Raw genomic sequence first — 21,204 nt, forward strand, 5'->3', positions numbered from 1 at the left:
TCTCACTAGCGTTCCCTATCCCTGTGTTATCACTCCCAATACAGACCTGCAGCAAGTCTTCACTGTGAGCAGCAACACCTGATTACAGCTGCTTGGCCAGCCTGTGTCTTTCCTCAGCTCTCCCACCTTCCTGTACACTCTGGTGCCCAGCATGACTGTATTCCCTCACTAGCGTTCCCAGTCCCTGTGTTATCCCTCCCAATAGAGACCTGCAGCAAGTCCTCACTGTGAGCAACAACACCTGATTACTGCTGCTTGGCCAGCCTGTGTCTCTCCTCACCTCTCCCACCTCCCTGTACACTCCGGTGCCCAGCATGACTGTATTCCCTCACTAGCGTTCCCAGTCCCTGTGTTATCCCTCCCAATAGAGACCTGCAGCAAGTCCTCACTGTGAGCAACAACACCTGATTACTGCTGCTTGGCCAGCCTGTGTCTCTCCTCAGCTCTCCCACCTCCCTGTACACTCCGGTGCTCAGCATGACTGCATTCTCTCACTAGCGTTCCCTATCCCTGTGTTATCACTCCCAATAGAGACCTGCAGCAAGTCTTCACTGTGAGCAGCAACACCTGATTACAGTTGCTTGGTTAGCCTGTGTCTCTCCTCAGCTCTCCCACCTCCCTGTACACTCCGGTGCTCAGCATGACTGCATTCCCTCACTAGCATTCCCTGTGCCTGTGTTATCACTCCCAATAGAGACCTGCAGCATATCTGCACTGTGAGCAGCAACACCCGATTACTGCTGCTTGGCATGCCTGTGTCTCTCCTCAGCTCTTCCACCTCCCTGTACACTCCGGTGCCCAGCATGACTGCATTCTCTCACTAGCGTTCCCTGTCCCTGTGTTATCACTCCCAATACAGACCTGCAGCACGTCCTCACTGTGAGCAGCAACACCTGATTACTGCTGCTTGGCCAGCCTGTGTCTCTCCTCAGCTCTCCCACCTTCCTGTACACTCCGGTGCCCAGCATGACTGCATTCTCTCACTAGCGTTCCCTGTCCCTGTGTTATCACTCCCAATAGAGACCTGCAGCAAGTCTGCACTGTGAGCAGCAACACCTGATTACTGCTGCTTGGCCAGCCTGTGTCTCTCCTCAGCTCTCCCACCTCCCTGTACACTCCGGTGCCCAGCATGACTGCATTCTCTCACTAGCGTTCCCTGTCCCTGTGTTATCACTCCCAATAGAGACCTGCAGCAAGTCTGCACTGTGAGCAGAAACACCTGATTACTGCTGCTTGGCCAGCCTGTGTCTCTCCTCAGCTCTCCCACCTCCCTGTACACTCCGGTGCCCAGCATGACTGCATTCTCTCACTAGCGTTCCCTGTGCCTGTGTGATCACTCCCAATAGAGACCTGCAGCATATCTGCACTGTGAGCAGCAACACCTGATTACTGCTGCTTGGCCAGCCTGTGTCTCTCCTCAGCTCTCCCACCTCCCTGTACACTCCGGTGCCCAGCATGACTGCATTCCCTCACTAGCATTCCCAGTCCCTGTGTTATCCCTCCCAATAGAGACCTGCAGCAAGTCCTCACTGTGAGCAGCAACACCTGATTACTGCTGCTTGGCATGCCTGTGTCTCTCCTCAGCTCTTCCCCCTCCCTGTACACTCCGGTGCCCAGCATGACTGCATTCCCTCACTAGCGTTCCCAGTCCCTGTGTTATCCCTCCCAATAGAGACCTGCAGCAAGTCCTCACTGTGAGCAGCAACACCTGATTACTGCTGCTTGGCATGCCTGTGTCTCTCCTCAGCTCTCCCACCTCCCTGTACACTCCGGTGCCCAGCATGACTGCATTCCCTCACTAGCGTTCCCAGTCCCTGTGTTATCCCTCCCAATAGAGACCTGCAGCAAGTCCTCACTGTGAGCAGCAACACCTGATTACTGCTGCTTGGCCAGCCTGTGTCTCTCCTAAGCTCTCCCACCTTCCTGTACACTCCGGTGCCCAGCATGACTGCATTCCCTCACTAGCGTTCCCAGTCCCTGTGTTATCCCTCCCAATAGAGACCTGCAGCAAGTCCTCACTGTGAGCAGCAACACCTGATTACTGCTGCTTGGCATGCCTGTGTCTCTCCTCAGCTCTCCCACCTCCCTGTACACTCCGGTGCCCAGCATGACTGCATTCCCTCACTAGCGTTCCCTGTGCCTGTGTGATCACTCCCAATACAGACCTGCAGCAAGTCCTCACTGTGAGCAGCAACCCCTGATTACTGCTGCTTGGCCAGCCTGTGTCTCTCCTCAGCTCTCCCACCTTCCTGTACACTCTGGTGCCCAGCATGACTGCATTCCCTCACTAGCGTTCCCTGTGCCTGTGTGATCACTCCCAATAGAGACCTGCAGCAAGTCCTCACTGTGAGCAGCAACACCTGATTACTGCTGCTTGGCCAGCCTGTGTCTCTCCTCAGCTCTCCCACCTCTCTGTACACTCCGGTGCCCAGCATGACTGCATTCTCTCACTAGCGTTCCCTGTCCCTGTGTTATCACTCCCAATAGAGACCTGCAGCAAGTCCTCACTGTGAGCAGCAACACCTGATTACTGCTGCTTGGCCAGCAGGTGGATTGCCTCAGATTTTCCAGCTCTCAGTCCAACACTGTATGTTTGTATTGGTTGTTTTCAGTACCTGACTGCCATGACGATTTCTCCAGGATATCCAGCGAGTCCCATCTCTGCTGTAGTTTATCTTAAACATCTGAGCAAACTCGTTGCCGTGCCCTCCAGCATGTCGCCCTTGAGTGCCCACCAAAGTTATGAAATGGAGAACTCGTAAGTCAATCTGTAGAAACTCTGTCAGATCTTCTGGATCTACTGGCAGCTCCGGACACCACGCTCCATCTCCTTCTTCTAAATCCAGCCTGATGGAAAAGAACACTTATAGAATCTTGTATGCCGATAACTGCTGTATTGTGAGCAAACAGTATCCATACAAACAGACATCACAGAAATACCGGCACATTGCAGACAAATGACGTCATCTAATCAACAGACATTGAACGCATATAGCATGCAAATAAGTGCATTACACCTGTATGAACCTGGTAAGTAAGGGACTGACCTCTGTCATGGATGTGAAGAGCCAGACTTGCCAATAGTGGTTGTGTAAAACGATATCTGACCCCATCTGCAGCTTTTCATCTAAGCACAGATGTGTGACAATCACCCGCCAATAAAAAAAACACCTTCCAATCCCGTCTTACTTGCCACAGTTGCCATTCAGGTCTCATCCTCTAGGGGCTTCTGTGGGGAATTCACTGTAGCACTGATCTGTAACACAATATTCTGCAGTCTCTGTCTAGGACTCTGCAGTGCTTGGTACACAGAAGACTAGCTTTTTAAATAAATATATAATAATCCAAAAATTGGAACAAAGAATATATACAAAAACTATTTACAAAAACAAAAGTAAAAATGACAAAGACACACAAGACATTTGCTTATAAAATAAAAGGGAATAATACAAAAATAAAATGTTACCCTGAGTAAGGTTTAATTTCTGGCCGTGGAAGGACACAAGTTAGCTGATCAGATCAGGGACTCCCTCTAACTCAGCACATGAATAAGGCTTGTCACCAGTGTGAGATCTCTCAGGTCTGACAAGAAGGAGTTTATCAACAAAACATTTCCCACACTCAGCACGTGAATAAGGCTTGTCACCAGTGTGAGATCTCTCAGGTCTGACAAGAAGGCATTTATCAACAAAACCATTTCCCACACTCAGCACATGAATAAGGCTTGTTACATAGTTACATAGTTACATAGTTACATAGTTACTTTGGTTGAAAAAAGACATACGTCCATCGAGTTCAACCAGTACAAAGTACAACTCCAGCCTGCTCCCTCACATATCCCTGTTGATCCAGAGGAAGGCGAAAAAACCCTTACAAGGTAAAAATTCCTTCCCGACTCCAGATGGCAATCAGATAAAATCCCTGGATCAACATCGTTGGCATTACCTAGTAATTGTAGCCATGGATGTCATTCAACGCAAGGAAAGCATCTAAGCCCCCTTTAAATGCAGGTATAGAGTTTGCCATAACGACTTCCTGTGGCAATGCATTCCACATCTTAATCACTCTTACTGTAAAGAACCCTTTCCTAAATAAATGGCTAAAACGTTTTTCCTCCATGCGCAGATCATGTCCTCTAGTCCTTTGAGAAGGCCTAGGGACAAAAAGCTCATCCGCCAAGCTATTATATTGCCCTCTGATGTATTTATACATGTTAATTAGATCTCCTCTAAGGCGTCTTTTCTCTAGACTAAATAAACCCAGTTTATCTAACCTTTCTTGGTAAGTGAGACCTTCCATCCCACGTATCAATTTTGTTGCTCGTCTCTGCACCTGCTCTAAAGCTGCAATATCTTTTTTGTAATGTGGTGCCCAGAACTGAATTCCATATTCCAGATGTGGCCTTACTAGAGAGTTAAACAGGGGCAATATTATGCTAGCATCTCGAGTTTTTATTTCCCTTTTAATGCATCCCAAAATTTTGTTAGCTTTAGCTGCAGCGGCTTGGCATTGAGTACGATTATTTAACTTGTTGTCGATGAGTACTCCTAAGTCCTTCTCCAAGTTTGATGTCCCCAACTGTATCCCATTTATTTTGTATGGTGTTAGACCATTGGTACGACCAAAATGCATGACTTTACATTTGTCAACATTGAATTTCATCTGCCATGTATGTGCCCATATAGCCATCCTATCCAGATCCTGTTGCAATATAACACTATCTTCCTTAGAGTTGATGATTCTGCACAATTTTGTATCATCTGCAAAAATAGCAACATTGCTCACTACTGTATCCACTAGGTCATTAATAAATAAATTGAAGAGCACTGGACCCAGTACAGACCCCTGTGGGACCCCACTGCTAACAGTCTCCCATTTTGAGTATGATCCATTGACCACAACTCTTTGTTTTCTGTCCATTAGCCAGTTCCCTATCCAAGCACACAGACTCTTCCCCAGTCCTTGCATCCTCATCTTTTGCACCAGACTTTTGTGGGGAACAGTGTCGAATGCCTTAGCAAAGTCTAAGTATATCACATCTACAGCATTCCCAATATCCATATTAGCATTCACTACCTCATAAAAGCTGAGCATGTTAGTCAAACAGGACCTGTCTTTAGTAAACCCATGTTGATGCTGAGAAATAAGATTATTTTCTACTACGAAGTCATGTATAGTATCTCTTAGTAACCCCTCAAATAGTTTGCATACAACTGATGTTAAGCTTACAGGTCTATAATTTCCTGGATCAGATTTTTTGCCCTTCTTAAATAATGGGAAAACGTGGGCTGTACGCCAATCCACTGGGACTCTGCCAGTTGCAAGAGAGTCACAAAAGATAAGATAAAGGGGTTTATCTATAACTGAACTTAATTCCCTTAGGACCCGAGGATGCATGCCATCCGGGCCAGGTGCCTTGTCTATTTTTAATTTATTTAGTCTTGCCTTTACTTCTTCCTGCGTTAAGTATTTAATATTACAGTTAGAAGATTGAGACTCTTCCGCCTCTGTAATTTGCAACAGTGCTGTTTCCTTTGTAAAGACAGAAGCAAAGAAAGCATTTAATAACTCTGCCTTACCTTGGTCATCCACCATTGAGTTTCCACCTTCATCCTTTAGGAGTCCTATACAGTCAACCTTTCTTTTTTTAGAGTTGATGTACTTGTAAAACTTTTTTGGGTTAGATTTGATATCCCTAGCGATTTGATTTTCAGCTTCGATCTTTGCTAGCCTAATTTCTTTTTTACAATTTTTATTGCACTCCTTGTAATTGCTGAGTGCAGCCTCGGTCCTCTCCTGTTTTAGGACCTTATAGGCATTCTTTTTCCTCTTCATTTTATCTATAACCTTTCTATTCATCCATAGAGGCCTTTTTTTATTCCTAGACATTTTGTTTCCATATGGGATATACATACTACAATATTGATTGAGAATACGTTTAAAAGCTTGCCATTTCCCTTCAGTGTCCTCCCCTTGTAGTACATTATCCCAGTTCACCAAACTTAGTGCCTGCCTAATTTGATTGAACTTTGCTTTTCTAAAATTCATAGTTTTAGTGGTCCCGCTGCCCCGTGGCCTATCAGTCACCAGATCAAACGTTATCATGTTGTGATCACTATTTCCCAAATGTTCTTGAACCTGCACATTTGATACATTATCTGGTCTATTCGAAATGATCAGATCCAGTAACGCATTCCCCCTAGTTGGTTCCGTTACCATTTGAGTCAAGTAATTGTCCTGTAGTGCTGCCAGAAATCTGCTGCTTTTACCAGAATGGGTAGCCTCAATACCCCAGTCAATGTCTGGAAAGTTGAAGTCGCCCATAACTATGACCTCATTTTTACTTGCCGCTTTTTCAATTTGCTGTAGTAATTGCAGTTCTGCAGCTTCATTAATATGAGGTGGTCTGTAGCATACCCCAATAAGCAATTGGCAACTTTTATTTCCACCATGAATATTTACCCAAACGGACTCCACATCTTCGCAATCTTCCTCCATCTCATCGTTGAGGACAGCTGTAAAAGAATTCTTAACAAAGAGACAAACCCCTCCACCTTTTTTCCCTGTTCTATCCCTCCTGAACACATTGTATCCTTTTAAATTGGCTATCCAGTCATGACTTTCATCCATCCATGTCTCGGTTATTCCCACAATGTCATAGCCTTTGTCATTCAGAATGAACTCTAGTTCATCTATTTTATTTGCAAGGCTCCGAGCATTGGTTATCATGCACTTTATATTTTTACCACCACATTTACCAATTTTGTTTACCTGAAATGGGCTACTTGAAGTTTTACCAACCTCCTTAATCTTTACACTGTCCCCACCCCCCTCTCCACCCCCCATAATGTTAGGCTCCCACTGTCTTTTTACCTTATCTTGTCTATATGTTGAGACTTTATCCTCCCGCCTCCCCCCAGATCCTAGTTTAAAATCTCCTCCAACCGTTTAGCCATCTTCTCCCCCAATGCAGCTGCACCCTCCCCATTAAGGTGCAGCCCGTCCCTGCTGTAGAACCTGTAGCCGACTGCAAAGTCTGCCCAGTTCTCCAGGAACCCAAACCCTTCCTTCCTACACCAATTTCTCAGCCACTTATTTAACTCCCTAAGCTCCCTCTGTCTCTCAGATGTAGCACGTGGCACTGGCAGTATTTCAGAGAACACCACCTTGGAGGTCCTTGCTTTAAGTTTATCTCCAAGTACCTGAAAATCATTTTTGAGGACCTTCCATCTCCCACTAACTTTGTCATTGGTGCCAATGTGTACCATGACAGCCGGGTCTTCCCCAGCCCCACCCAATAATCTGTCAATTCTTTCCGCTATATGCCGAACCCGAGCACCCGGGAGGCAACAGACTGTACGGCATTCACGGTTTCTTCGACAGATTACCCTGTCTGTGCGCCTAATAATTGAATCCCCTACCACCAGTACCTGTCTAGCCTTAGCTGCACTCCTATTCCCTTTCTCGTTACAGCAGTCTGCTCCTTGGTTGCTAAGGAGCACATCCTGCTGCAGCATTGCTACTCCAGAGTCGTCCTCACCAATATTACGCAAACAAGCATACTTATTAGTGAGGGACAACTCGGGACTAGCCTCCCTGCCACTTTTTCCCCTACCCCTTCTAACTGTGACCCAACTAGCGGCTACCTCTGCTTCTTGCTCCGGCTTTACTCCACCCACCTCATCTTCAAGGGTTCCATCAAGTGTCTGGATCGTGAGATCCAAGCTCATCTCCATGTTGTGTATGCGTCTCAGTGTTGCGAGATGCTTATTTAGCTCTGCGACTTCCGCCTCTAACCGAGCAACACGCACACATCCAGGGCAACAGTAAACACCCTCAATCCGCTGATCAAGGCATGCATACATGCTGCAGGATGTACACTGTACTGCATTGTCCAACATGATGACTATTGTGTGGGGAAAATTTATTTAAAGTAAACTATGGTGGTAAAAGATGAAACGGGAGAGTGAGTGACGTTCGGGAGTAAGTGTAGCTGGGGTGGAAGAGGGGGAGGGGTGGAGGAGGGGGAGTGAGTAAGTTGGGGTGGAGGAGGGGGAGTGAGTAAAGTTGGGGTGGGGGGGAGGAGGGGGAGGAGGGGAGGGGGAGTGAGTGAAGCTGGGGTGGAGTCCTGAAAACTTAAAGACTACACCACAACGTGTTAGCACATTCTAACCAATGCAAAAAAAACGCAATATTGGTTGAAGGTTTTTTTTTTTTTTTTTTTTAGTCCTTACCTGTTTCCTCTCCCTTCTCTCTTTGTGCCTGTGTTCTAACGCCTGTTTTTTAACGCCTATGCCACTTGTGTCGAAGCCACTTAGTGAGCAAGCCACAGACTGAGCAAGCTCAGTACTGAGACCTGAAGCTGTCCAAATACCTCGTGTTACAGCTAATCCCTCCCCCTAGCTGATTGACAGCCTGCTGCAAACAGAGAAAAAAAAATTGTACTTTTAAAACAAGCACTTGCTGTTAGATATCTGATGAATCGCTATGCACAAGCCCCAGATATCAAAGCAGCAACACACACACTTTACAAACAACAGCAATATAATATAATCAGAGCTCACAATCTCCCAGCAGTGAAGTGAAAGCAGCCCACCACCAAGATTAGAGCTGTAGCTTACACTTCCTGTTAATTAATCACCTGTGTTACAGCTAATCCCTCCCCCTAGCTGATTGACAGTGAGATCTCAGTGTGAGATCTCTCAGGTCTGACAAGAAGGGATTTATCAACAAAACATTTCCCACACTCAGCACATGAATAAGCCTTGTCACCAGTGTGAGATCTCTCAGGTCTGACAAGAAGGGGTTTATCAACAAAACATTTCCCATACTCAGCACATGGATAGGGATTCTCACCAGTGTAACATCTCTTAGGTCTGACAAGAAGAGATTTATCAAGAAAACATTTCCCATACTCAGCACATGAATAGGGATTCTCACCAGTGTAAGATCTGTTAGGTCTGACAAGAAGGCATTTATCAACAAAACAATTTCCCACACTCAGCACATGAATAAGGCTTGTCACCAGTGTGAGATCTCTCAGGTCTGACAAGAAGGCATTTATCAACAAAACCATTTCCCACACTCAGCACATGAATAAGGCTTGTTACCAGTGTGAGATCTCTCAGGTCTGACAAGAAGGGATTTATAAACAAAAAAAATCCCACACTCAGCACATGAATAAGGCTTGTCACCAGTGTGAGATCTCTCAGGTCTGACAAGAAGGGATTTATCAACAAAACTTTTCCTACACTCAGCACATGAATAGGGATTCTCACCAGTGTAAGATCTCTCAGGTCTGACAAGAAGGGATTTATCAACAAAACATTTCCTACACTCAGCACATGGATAGGGATTCTCACCAGCGTAAGATCTGTTAGGTCTGGCAAGAAGGCATTTATCAACAAAACGTTTCCCACACTCAGCATGGGCGTAACACTTGTCTTTAATGTGAGATCGTTCATGTGTGACAAGCTGTGATTTCTGTATAATACATTTCCCACACTCAGCACAATGTAGTTTCTCACCACTGTGAGTTCTCTCATGTTTGACAGGGTTTCTTTTATTGACAAAATATTTCCCAAACTTTTTTCCACATTTCCACAAAGACTTAAATGACAACTGAAGAGAGAGGTATATGGAGGCTGTCATATTCATTTCCTTTTAAACAATACCAGCTGCCTGGCAGCCTTGCTGATCTATTTGGCTGCAGTAGTGTCTGAATCACACCAGAAACAAGCATGCAGCTAATCTTGTTAGATTTGACAATGATGTCAGAAACACCTGATCTGCTGCATGCTTGTTTGGGGTGTATGGCTGAATGTATTAGAGGCAGAGGAACAGCAGGACAGCCGGGCAATTGGTATTGCTTAAAAGGAAATGAATAGGGAAGGCTTTACATACCTCTCGCTACAGTTCTCCTTTAAAATGAAATAAAAATGCAACCACAAAAAAGTCCCATTATGGTCTTTGTTAACCTTAAATACTCACCTTTTATTACTCCTATGACAGTGTCCTTGGAAATGATCCAGCTCCATATCCTCTCGATACCCAACAAATGATGGAGAGCGCCACATGCGGTGATCCCTGCGCCAATGACTGGCGGACAGCGCCGCACACGTCAATCCCATCCCCCGTCCTGGAGTTACTAATATAGAAAGCCTCAGAGCGACAATATTCTGAATTCTGCTGCACAATGTCATTTTGCTGTCTTTAACCACTTGCCGACCGCCCACTACCTATGGGCGGCAGCAAAGTGGCACCCCCAGGACCGCGTACCGCCAATCAGCAGCGGCTCCTGGGGGACTGAATTGCCGGGGATCGTGTGCAGGGATGCGTGTGCATCCGCCGGCATTAGGCTCTGCCCACCCTCGACGTCAACCCGCCGGCCAATTTGCAGCGCCGGCCGGTTGTTAACCCCCGATCTGCCACATACAAAGTGTATAATACGCTTTGTAATGTATACAAAGCATATTATACAGGCTGCCACCTCCCCTGGTGGTCTCAGTGATCAAGGGACCACCAGGGCAGGGGGCAGCCCCCCCTAGTAAGCACACAAACACACTGATCTGCCCCCTGATTGCCCACAGCACCCTTCAGACCCCCCCTGATCACCTCCTCAGACCACTGTTTGCACCCAATCACCCCCCTAATCACCCATCGATCACTCCCTGTCACTATCTGTCAACGCTATTTTTTAGATTAGACCCTGAGGGTGTGGGGGGGCTCCTGATCACCCCCCCCCCCACACCCTCAGATCCTCCCCAGACCCCCCCCCCCCCCGGTGTACTGATCACCTGTCAATCACCCATCAATCACCCCCTGTCACCACCTGTCACTTCCACCCATCAGATCAGACCCTAACCTGCCCCTTTCAGGCACCTGATCACCCCCACACCCTCAGATCCTCCCCAGACCCCCCCCCCTGTGTACTGTATACATTTATTCATTTATTCTCCCCTGTAATCACCCACTGATCACCTGTCAATCACTCATCAATCACCCCCTGTCACCACCTGTCACTGCCACCCATCAGATCAAACCCTAACCTGCCCCTTGCAGGCACCTGATCACCCCCCCCCCCACCCTCAGATCACCAGCAGACCTGCCCTTAGATCACCTCCGACGTGCATTGTTTACATCTGTTCTCCCCTCTAATCACCCACTGATCACCCATCAATCACCCCGTCACCACCTGTCACTGCTACCCATCAGATCAGACCCTAATCTGCAACTTGCGGGCACCCAATCACCCGCCCACACCCTCACATCACCCTCAGACCCCCTCTGATCAACTCGCTAGTGCTTTATTTACATCTGTTCTCCCCTGTAATCACCTACTGATCACCTATCAATCACCCCGTCACCCCCTGTCACCACCTGTCACTGCTACCCATCAGATCAGACCCTAATCTGCCCCTTGCAGGCACCCAATCACCCACCCACACCCTCAGATCGCCCTCAGATCCCCTCTGATCAACTCGCCAGTGCATTGCTTGCATATATTCTCCCCTGTAATCACCTACTGATCACCTATTAATCACCCCATCACCCCCTGTCACCACCTGTCACTGCTACCCATCAGATCAGACCCTAATCTGCCCCTTGCGGGCACACAATCACCCGCCCCCTCCCTCAGATCGCCCTCAGACCCCCCACCCCCCTGATTACCTCGCCAGTGCATTGCTTGCATCTATTCTCCCCTCTAATCACACCGTGATCAACTATCAATCACCCCTGTTATAATTAAAGTAGGCCTCAGTTATTTGAACTGAGTTAGTAAAAAAAGGCTTTGTGTGCAGACTTGCCCTTTAAGGGGATTTTCTCTTAGAGAGAAAAGAGACAGTTCTGATTTTCAGCAAAACTGGTACTGAACATTTCCAAGGCGTTATTGGCGTTATTGGTGCTATCTAGTCCCAAGGTGAGACTAGCTGGCGGGGAACAATATAAACATGAGTTACTGTTCTGTAAACATGTAGCCTAGTACAGAACAACGTGACCATGGTATGGAACATGGGATTTCCCATGCCATGCGCAGTAAAGTCCATGGTTGTCATTACCCCACAAGGGGTCCTAGCCAATGACAGGCGATGAGGTATGGACCGTCCCTGGTCGGATGATGTCACATTTAACTCTGTAGCGACGAGTATTTAAGGCAGGATATAGGCTTCAGAGCCTCACTTACTTTCTGCCTCCTGCCTCAGCCTTTATTGCAAATTCTATTTATGTTGTGTCATATTCTATAACTAGATGCTGTATATACGTAGTGTAGATGGAACGTAGGATAGACATAAGAGGAACCTGGCTGCCAGGACTGGAGCCAAGAGCTGTAACGCAAAGACTTACTACAGAATAATCTGCTTGGCTAAAGATGTAACGAACTGTATCTGTACATCTGTTTACTAAATAAACTTCTCAACTCTGAAGACGCTTAAGAAGGTCCATCTCCTATACTGTTTGCTGTGATGAGAGTCGTGTTTGCAACTCTTACTAATGAGTTGCTGGTGCCGGAATAAAGGTGTGTTGTGTTGTTGCCAATAGCAACCAACGTATATTTTCTTACAATCCCATCACCCCCTGTCACCACCTGTCACTGCTACCCATCAGATCAGACCCTAATCTGCCCCTTGCGGGCACCCAATCACCCGCCCACACCCTCAGATAGCCCCCCAGACCCCCCTCCCCCAGATCACCTCCCCAGTGCATTATTTACATCTGTTCTCCCCTCTAATCACCCACTGATCACCCATCAATCACCCATCAATCACCCCCTGTCACTGCTACCCATCAGATCAGACCCTAATCTGCCCCTTACTGGCACCCAATTACCCGCCTACACCCTCAGATCACCCTCAGACCCCCCTGATCACCTCCCCAGTGCATTGCTTGCATCTATCCCCCCCTCTAATCACACCCTGAGACACCCATCAATCACCCCCTGTCACCACCTGTCACCCCCTAGCACACCTACCCATCAAATCAGGCCCTAATTTGCCCCGTGTGGGCTCCTGATCACTCAGCCAAACCCTCAGATCCCCCTCAGACCCCCTTCCGATCCCCTCCCCAGTGCATTGATTGCATCTCCCTTCTAATCACCCCCTGAGACACCCATCAATCACCTCCTGTCACCACCTGTCACCCCCTAGCACTCCTTCCTATCCATCAGATCAGGCCCTAATCTGCCCCCTGCGGGCTTCTGATCACCCGGCCAAACCCTCACCCGCCCCACCGCAGTGACAGAATTTTTTTTTCTGATCATTGCTGGTCTCTATGACTTCATTGTTGCTGAGACCAACCGTTATGCCACACAATACGCAACCGACAATCCAAGAAGCTACCATGCCCTGCCTTTTCAGTGGAAACCACTCCAAGTTTCCGAACATAACATTTTGGGGGGCCTTCTCCTTAACATGGGTCTAGTCAAAAAGAATGTATTGCGGTCTTATGCCCATGTTCTCTGCTGCCATGTCCAGGTCACGATTTGAGAACATCCTGCGCTTCCTGCACTTCAGTGCCAATACAACCTGTCATCTAAGAGGCCACCCTGCTTATGACCGGTTCCAAAAAATTTGGCCCCTCATAGACCACCTGTCATCAAAATTTGCAGATGCTTATACCCCTGAACAGTCATTTTGAGGCATTTGGATTCCAGACTACTCCTCACGGTTTTGGGCCCCTAAAAAGCCAGGGCAGTATAGTAACCCCACAAGTGACCCCATTTTAGAAAGAAGACACCCCAAGGTATTCCATTAGGTGTATGGTGAGTTCATAGAAGATTTTATTTTTTGTCACAAGTTAGTGGAAAATGACACTTTGTGAAAAAAAACAATAAAAATCAATTTCCGCTAACTTGTGACAAAAATAAAATCTTCTATGAACTCACCATACTCCTAATGGAATACCTTGGGGTGTCTTCTTTCTAAAATGGGGTCACTTGTGGGGTTCCTACACTGCCCTGGCATTTTAGGGGCCATAAACCGTGAAGAGTAGTCTGGAAACCAAATGCCTCAAAATGACCTGTGAAATCCTAAAGGTACTCATGGGACTTTGGGCCCCTAAGCGCACCTAGGCTGTAAAAAAGTGTCACACGGGGTATCGCCGTACTCAGGAGAAGTAGTATAATGTGTTTTGAGGTGTATTTTTACACATACCCATGCTTGGTGGGAGAAATATCTCTGTAAATGGACAATTGCGTGTAAAAAAAAACAAAAAATCTCATTTACAGAGATATTTCTCCCACCCAGCATGGGTATGTGTAAAAATACACCCCAAAACACATTATACTATTTCTACGAGTACGGCGATACCACATGTGTGACACTTTTTTGCAGCCTACGTGCGCTAAGGGGCCCAAAGTCCTATGAGCACCTTTAGGCTTTACAGGGGTGCTTACAATTTAGCACCCCTAAAATGCCAGGACAGTAAACACACCCCACAAATGACCCAATTTTGGAAAGTAGACACCCCAAAGTATTCAGAGAGGGGCATGGTGAGTCCGTGGCAGATTTATGTTTTGTTTGTCACAAGTTAGCAGAAATGTAAACTTTTTTTTGTTTTGTTTTCTTGTCACAAAGTGAAATTTTCCGCTAACTTGTGACAAAAAATAAAATCTTCTATGAACTCACCATGCCTCTTAGTGAATACTTTGGGATGTCTTTTTTCCAAAATGGGGTCATTTGGGGGTATTTATACTATCCTGGAATTTTAGCACCTCATGAAACATGGCAGGTGCTCAGAAAAGTCAGAGATGCTTCAAAATGGGAAAATTCACTTTTTGCACCATGGTTTGTAAACGCTATAACTTTTACACAACCAATAAATATACACTGAATGGGGTTTCTTTTTAATCAAAGACATGTAGCACAATAAATTTGGACAAAAATGTATATAGAATTGTTACTTTATTTGAAAAATGTCAGCACAGAAAGTTAAAAAATCATTTTTTTTTTACAAAATTCAAGTCTTTTTTGATGAATATAATAAAAAGTAAAAATCACAGCAGCAATCAAATAGCACCAGAAGAAAGCTGCATTAGTGACAAGAAAAGGAGGGAAAATTCATTTAGATGGTAGGTTGTATGACCGAGCAATAAACTGTTAAAGCTGCAGTGGTCTGAATGGAAAAAAAGTGTCTGGTCTTTTCCTCTCGTTCCTACAGTTCTCCTGAACATACTCGGCAAGTTTGGTGCTTCCAGCTTGTATGGGGGATTTGCTATTAGTTGCTAAAGTCAGTGGCCATTAACATCTCTTTAAAAACCTTCTATCCAATCTTTTGGCAAATATTTGGCCCCCCCCTCCACCACGACACTGGTTTTAGAACACTTTGTACACCTTTTTTAAAGAAATTTTGGCTACAGAGATGCCCTTAAGGTTTAAAAAATTTGCCTGCCATTAAAGTCATTGGAGCTCACAGCAAAGTATCGGTTTCACAAACGTGTTTGCAAACGTGAAATTGTGATGTCCAGGCATCCCTAGTAATAACATTGTTCAGTGATTGTACAATGGTAATTGATAGTGTGTAGTGTACAAGGCCTTACAGTCTCAAGCATTACTCACATATATTCACGTTTAAGCCTGGTATACACTTTCAGGCCCGGTGCACGTCAAAACCTGCTAGCAAATCCACAAAATGCTAGCAGATTTTGAAACGCTTTTTCTTCTTTTTCTGTAGCGTTTCAACAAGCATTTTGTGGTTTTGGGAAGCGTTTTTGGTGTAGTAGATTTCATATATTGTTACAGTAAAGTTGTTACTGAACAGCTTCTGTAACAAAAAAGCCTGCAAAATCGCTCTGAACCGCCGTTTTTCAGAGCGGTTTGCGTTTTTCCTATACTCTACATTGGAGGCAGAAACGCCTCCGCAATCCAAAAAATGCCTCACCCCGGGAGTATGCGTTTCAGCAAAACGCCTCCCGCTCTGGTGTGAACCAGCCCATTGAGATACATTGACTAAGCGTATCCGCAGCCGCAAGCGGTTGCAAAAATGCCAAAAAACCCGCTCGGTGTGCACCAGCCCTTAATTATGATTGGCCAATCACTGGCCAATTTTGCCACTTCCATGTACTATGAGGGTCAACAGATATTCAATGCCATAAGCAGATCCATTAGCCAGTTCCCTATCCATGCACACAGACTCTTCCCCAGTCCTTGCATCCTCAACTTTTGCACCAGACTTTTGTGGGGAACAGTGTCGAAGGCCTTTGCAAAGTCCAAGTATATCACATCTACAGCATTCCCAATATCCATATTAGCATTCACTACCTCATAAAAGCTGAGCATGTTAGTCAAACAGGACCTGTCTTTAGTAAACCCATGTTGATGCTGAGAAATAAGATTAGTTTCTACTATGAAGTCATGTATAGTATCTCTTAGTAACCCCTCAAATAGTTTGCATACAACTGATGTTAAACTTACAGGTCTATAATTTCCTGGATCAGATTTTTTTGCCCTTCTTAAATAATGGGAAAACGTGGGCTGTACGCCAATCCACTGGCACTCTGCCAGTTGAAAGAAAGTCACAAAAGATAAGATAAAGGAGTTTATCTATAACTGAACTTAATTCCCTTAGGACCCGAGGATGCATGCCATCCAGGCCAGGTGTCTTGTCTATTTTTAATTTATTTAGTCTTGCCTTCACTTCTTCCTGCGTTAAGTATTTAATATTACAATTGGAAGATTGAGACTCTTTTGTAGAAGCAATGCACGTGTGTATAATGCTAGTTACACAAAGTGGGTAACTGGTTTCACATTTGGTGTAAGGTCTGGTAATATCTGCGTGCGCAGACAGCATAGTTCAGTAAATACTCCACAGTAATTTATCACCTGGCCTCAGCTGTCCTTCACAAGACCCATATTTTATGAGGTTATGGTGACACCAAACAGCAGAATGATGACATTTGTCCCGTGGTCTCCTCCGGTATCGTCTTCATTCGGGTTCTTCTGCACATGCCCAGCTTCCCGTGCATGCTGCATGCACTCCCCGTTATGCTTTCATGGCTGGGCTGTGCATATGCAGAACAACACCACTGATCCCAACTAAGAAGATACCACAGGCGACCATGGGACAATGTAACAGCCAAGGAAGACGGGTAAGGTAAGTATAAATTAGACACAGTGTGCCGACATCTCAGGTACACTTTAAAGGGAACCTTACCCGAGAGGGATATGGATGTTTCCTTTAAACAATACCAGTTGCCTGGCAGTCCTGCTGATCCATTTGGCTGCAGTAATGGCTGAATCACACACCTGAAACAAGCATGCAGCTAATCCAGTCTGACTTCAGTCAGAGCACCTGATCTGCATGCTTGTTCAGGGGCTGTGGCTAAAAGTATTAGAGGCAGAGGATCAGCAGGAGAGTCAGGCAACTGGTATTATTTTAAAGGGAAAAATCAACATCGTTTTCAGTTTAGGTTCCCTTTAAATGCAGCCTCCTGAAATGTAAACAGAAGGAAAACACTTTTGTCTTTCTGAGGAAACATGGCTGACAACAAGACAAGGCTGGAGAGAGGAAACAGCTATTATTTATTTTGTTTTGCAGCAGAGAGAAGCAGATTTGACATCAGAGTGCCATGGCTACTGTTAGGGTTAACCCTAACCCTGTTAGAAATCGATTTCAGGATACATAAAGCTCTTTGGCAATGAGCTGTAAGGGTTAGAATGTATCCAGGCCTGCATGAAATATGCACTAATTTTACCAAGCAACAAAAAGATTGGATTCCATTCACATACCTGCCATATTTGGCTGCTGTAGAATCTGACCATTGACTGGATGCTGTGATGTCCTCGTCTGGAATCTGTCGTCCGGTCATGCCCAGGGGATAGCGACACACAGCTGCATGTGAGATGGAAGTCATATATAAGATGTAAGTATTAGGTGACCCCAGGCGCACAAATCAACATTTAGTAACAAAAGGTATTATCATCCAGCAGTGAAAGGAAAATGGGAGGTGACACTGCTAACTTCACCCTTAGGCTGGATTCACACTGGTCAGTTGCATAACACACACTGAGTGTGGACTGGACATGTTATATGAGGGTGAATTGGACAAAGCCAGTAATACAAAGCCTGATTGTAATGTTCCGCTCAGCTGTCTGCACAGACAGACAGCTGTTTGACCATTCCTTAAGTCTGAGGGCTGCAGGTCTCTGGAAAAGAGACCTGTCTTTTCTTGCAGGTTTCAGACCTGCTCTGCTGCTGAGGAATTTGCATACATTTGTTATGCAAATTGCCTAGCTGCCTCCTTTGAAGGCTGGCAGTATAAATACCATAAAAGTTGGACAGGGCGCTCTACAGTAGACAATTAGGGCTATCCTCGACCTTCAAATGAACAATATCAAACATAATAAACATAAATTAGACATGACAGTGACCATATCTAAATGGCCATATGATAATGTCCCTGATGTTAGAGTCAAATAACAGTCCACAGGTTTCTTCCTCCGGACGTTTTTAGTACATAGATAATTTTCAACAGTTCCTGAGTGTTATAGTAACAGTATACGCTCACCAGATTCCACAGCTGCCCTTCTCAGGATCAGCAAACACGCTTCTGGACCAAGCCAGTATTATCTCGATGTCCCAGCCTTTTCCTCCTCAGTAAGCCATGCAGACATAGGAGATAAAAAAACTCCAATAGTGTGATACTGTATACTTTAAATCTACTCCAATGCACCAGTGCACCCAAAGGTATAATATCAGCACCCTGTGCTTCACTGTGCTCCACCACCAGTTAATTAATAAAGCCTGTTTTTCTCGGAAGTGTTTTGACACACTGTGTGCCTCAAAACCTCTTTTTATATTGGCGATATGTTCACCTATACGCTTTTTAAGGGCTCTCTTTGTCCTCCCCACATACTGCAGCCCGCATGGGCACCATAGATTTTATATGCGCATTTTGATTCTACTACATTGTAAGTGCACTACGTTTTAATCATTTTAATAAAAGAAGATTTTACACTATGTATGGCCCTGTTTGAGTTCCAGGAAAGCTGTCAACGGAAATATAAGTTTGATGCAAGCGGCAAAAGTGATTGATGCTGGTCTGTGCTGGGTCAGCCAGTTCATGTGGTGAGAGGCTTTATTGATTAACTGGTGGTGGAGCACAGTGAAGCACAGGGTGCTGATATTATACCTTTGGGTGCACTGGTGCATTGGAGTAGATTTAAAGTATACAGTATCACACTATTGGAGTTTCTTATCTCCTATGTCTGCATGGCTTACTGAGGAGGAAAAGGCTGGGACATCGAGATAATACTGGCTTGGTCCAGAAGCGTGTTTGCTGATCCTGAGAAGGGCAGCTGTGGAATCTGGTGAGCGTATACTGTTACTATAACACTCAGGAACTGTTGAAAATTATCTATGTACTAAAAAGGTCCGGAGGAAGAAACCTGTGGACTGTTATTTGACTCTAACATCAGGGACATTATCATATGGCCATTTAGATATGGTCACTGTCATGTCTAATTTATGTTTATTATGTTTGATATTGTTCATTTGAAGGTCGAGGATAGCCCTAATTGTCTACTGTAGAGCGCCCTGTCCAACTTTTATATTTCTTGTAGAGTGGCACACACACTTTTTTCAGGTGCGATCCAGGAAAAGTTTTAATCTTTGCAGTCACACTAATCGTGAGGAGCGCACAAATAGGTTTTTTGTTTATTAAGTGTTTCAATTGTGTTATACCTGTGCAGCAAACTCAGTTCCAGTATGGAGGTATTTAATATCAGAAATAGAGGAATTATAGACATTGACAAAACGTTTGTTAAGGAACCTGATCCCAATCACCAAAATGCAGATGGCTTATTTAAGCAACTGCAGCACCTGATGATAAGAGAAACAAACACCTGGTGGGATTTAGCTAGTCTTAAGAAACAAGCAGCAGAGGGGATTATCCCTAAAAGATACAGATGGGATGTATTACCCAATGATGGGGAGGAAAATGATGATAATGACAGGGAACTGGGGGAATTCCTCAATAACTGTGGCATTAACCTTTTAAAACTTCTTGCTAAAAGAAAACAGAATAGATTAGAAAGGTTAGGGAAAGAAATTGATAGTATTAAAAGTAAAATGGAACCATTTAAAGAGGATGAGGAGTTCAATAATAATGCCAATACATTGAACAAAATAATTCAGAAATGTGAAAAGGAAGTGTGTGAGATCAGAATCAGCAGGTTTCAAAATGACTGGCAGGACTATAAGAAAAAGATAGCTTATAAATGGCAGGTAGAAAACAACAAAAGGAAAAAGAAAGAGGAGGAAGCAAACAAGGTGAGTATGGATAATCAGGAGTCCAATGATGAAGGACAACAAACTGGGGGAGGGATGCCCATTTTTGAACGGGAAAGGGTGCAGGACATCGGAGAGGGTAATTGGAGAAGAGGACACCCAGGGGTGAGATATGGTAGAGGTGGATTTGAATCACCCATGAGAAGAAATTTGAGATTTGAAAGGGAGGAGCAATGGGAAATCCCAAGGTACAACAGAGGTAGGGGCCAGAGAGGAAACAGGGGACCCTATGGGGGCGGTCCCCGGAACCAACCACCCATGCCAACCCATAGTCCATATAGGAGGAACCCTGCAAAGGGAAGTTGGGAAGAAAGAGAAAGGAGAAATGAAATGCTACCCACTTACAACAGATATGAACCCCTTGAAAGGCAAACAGATGAGGTTGTTCACCACCATTTTTTGGGGGACAGAAGGGGGGGGCAGGATCATTGGCCGGAAATAGAATATCAAATACGGAATACAAGGAAAAGAGAAATAGAAGAGGATGCAGAGGGGGCAGACATGAAAAGAAAGAAATAACAAACTCAGGTATATTCAACATCAGCGGGGTGGATATAACCCCGGCTGAGGTGAAGATACTAAATAAGGGTTTAAAATATGCCCCGAAGCAAGGTGTGAACAAATTTGATGTATACATTGACACCCATAAATTTATCCGGAAAATGAATATTAAGAAATATTTCCTCTCAAAGGAGGGCCCCACAAACAGGGCTAACATAGGGGGTACAGCACAGCAGTTTGCCCATACCAATCTGAGAAATCGCTCGACATTTAATCCTCCAGACCTAATGAAAGACAGCACTGTAAAGAGTTTTAAAAATATGGTATTAAAAGATTTAGAAACCCTGAAAACTAATAATAACAGAGCAGAATATAAACAGATCAATGAACTGAGTAAGAAGAAGGAAATATTAATTAGAC

The 21,204-nt window shown here is 45.1% G+C and overlaps 1 protein-coding gene across 2 annotated transcripts in view; it reads right to left on the bottom strand.

Moving 5' to 3' along the window:
- DDR2 (discoidin domain receptor tyrosine kinase 2) overlaps positions 1–21,204 on the bottom strand; it is a 549,319-nt gene that overhangs the window by 303,061 nt on the left and 225,054 nt on the right. Inside the window, exons 4-5 of one of the 2 annotated variants that reach the window (XM_068251775.1) lie at positions 17,724–17,826; positions 2,616–2,847 (exon numbers count right to left, since the gene is read on the bottom strand). In XM_068251775.1, the coding sequence (XP_068107876.1) occupies positions 2,616–2,847; positions 17,724–17,826 (335 nt within the window). The remainder of the gene's footprint in view (positions 1–2,615; positions 2,848–17,723; positions 17,827–21,204) is intronic. The other variant, XM_068251776.1, reaches the window with a different exon arrangement.

The sequence above is a fragment of the Hyperolius riggenbachi genome, chromosome 9 (assembly GCF_040937935.1).
Source record: "Hyperolius riggenbachi isolate aHypRig1 chromosome 9, aHypRig1.pri, whole genome shotgun sequence".
Lineage (NCBI taxonomy): Eukaryota > Metazoa > Chordata > Amphibia > Anura > Hyperoliidae > Hyperolius > Hyperolius riggenbachi.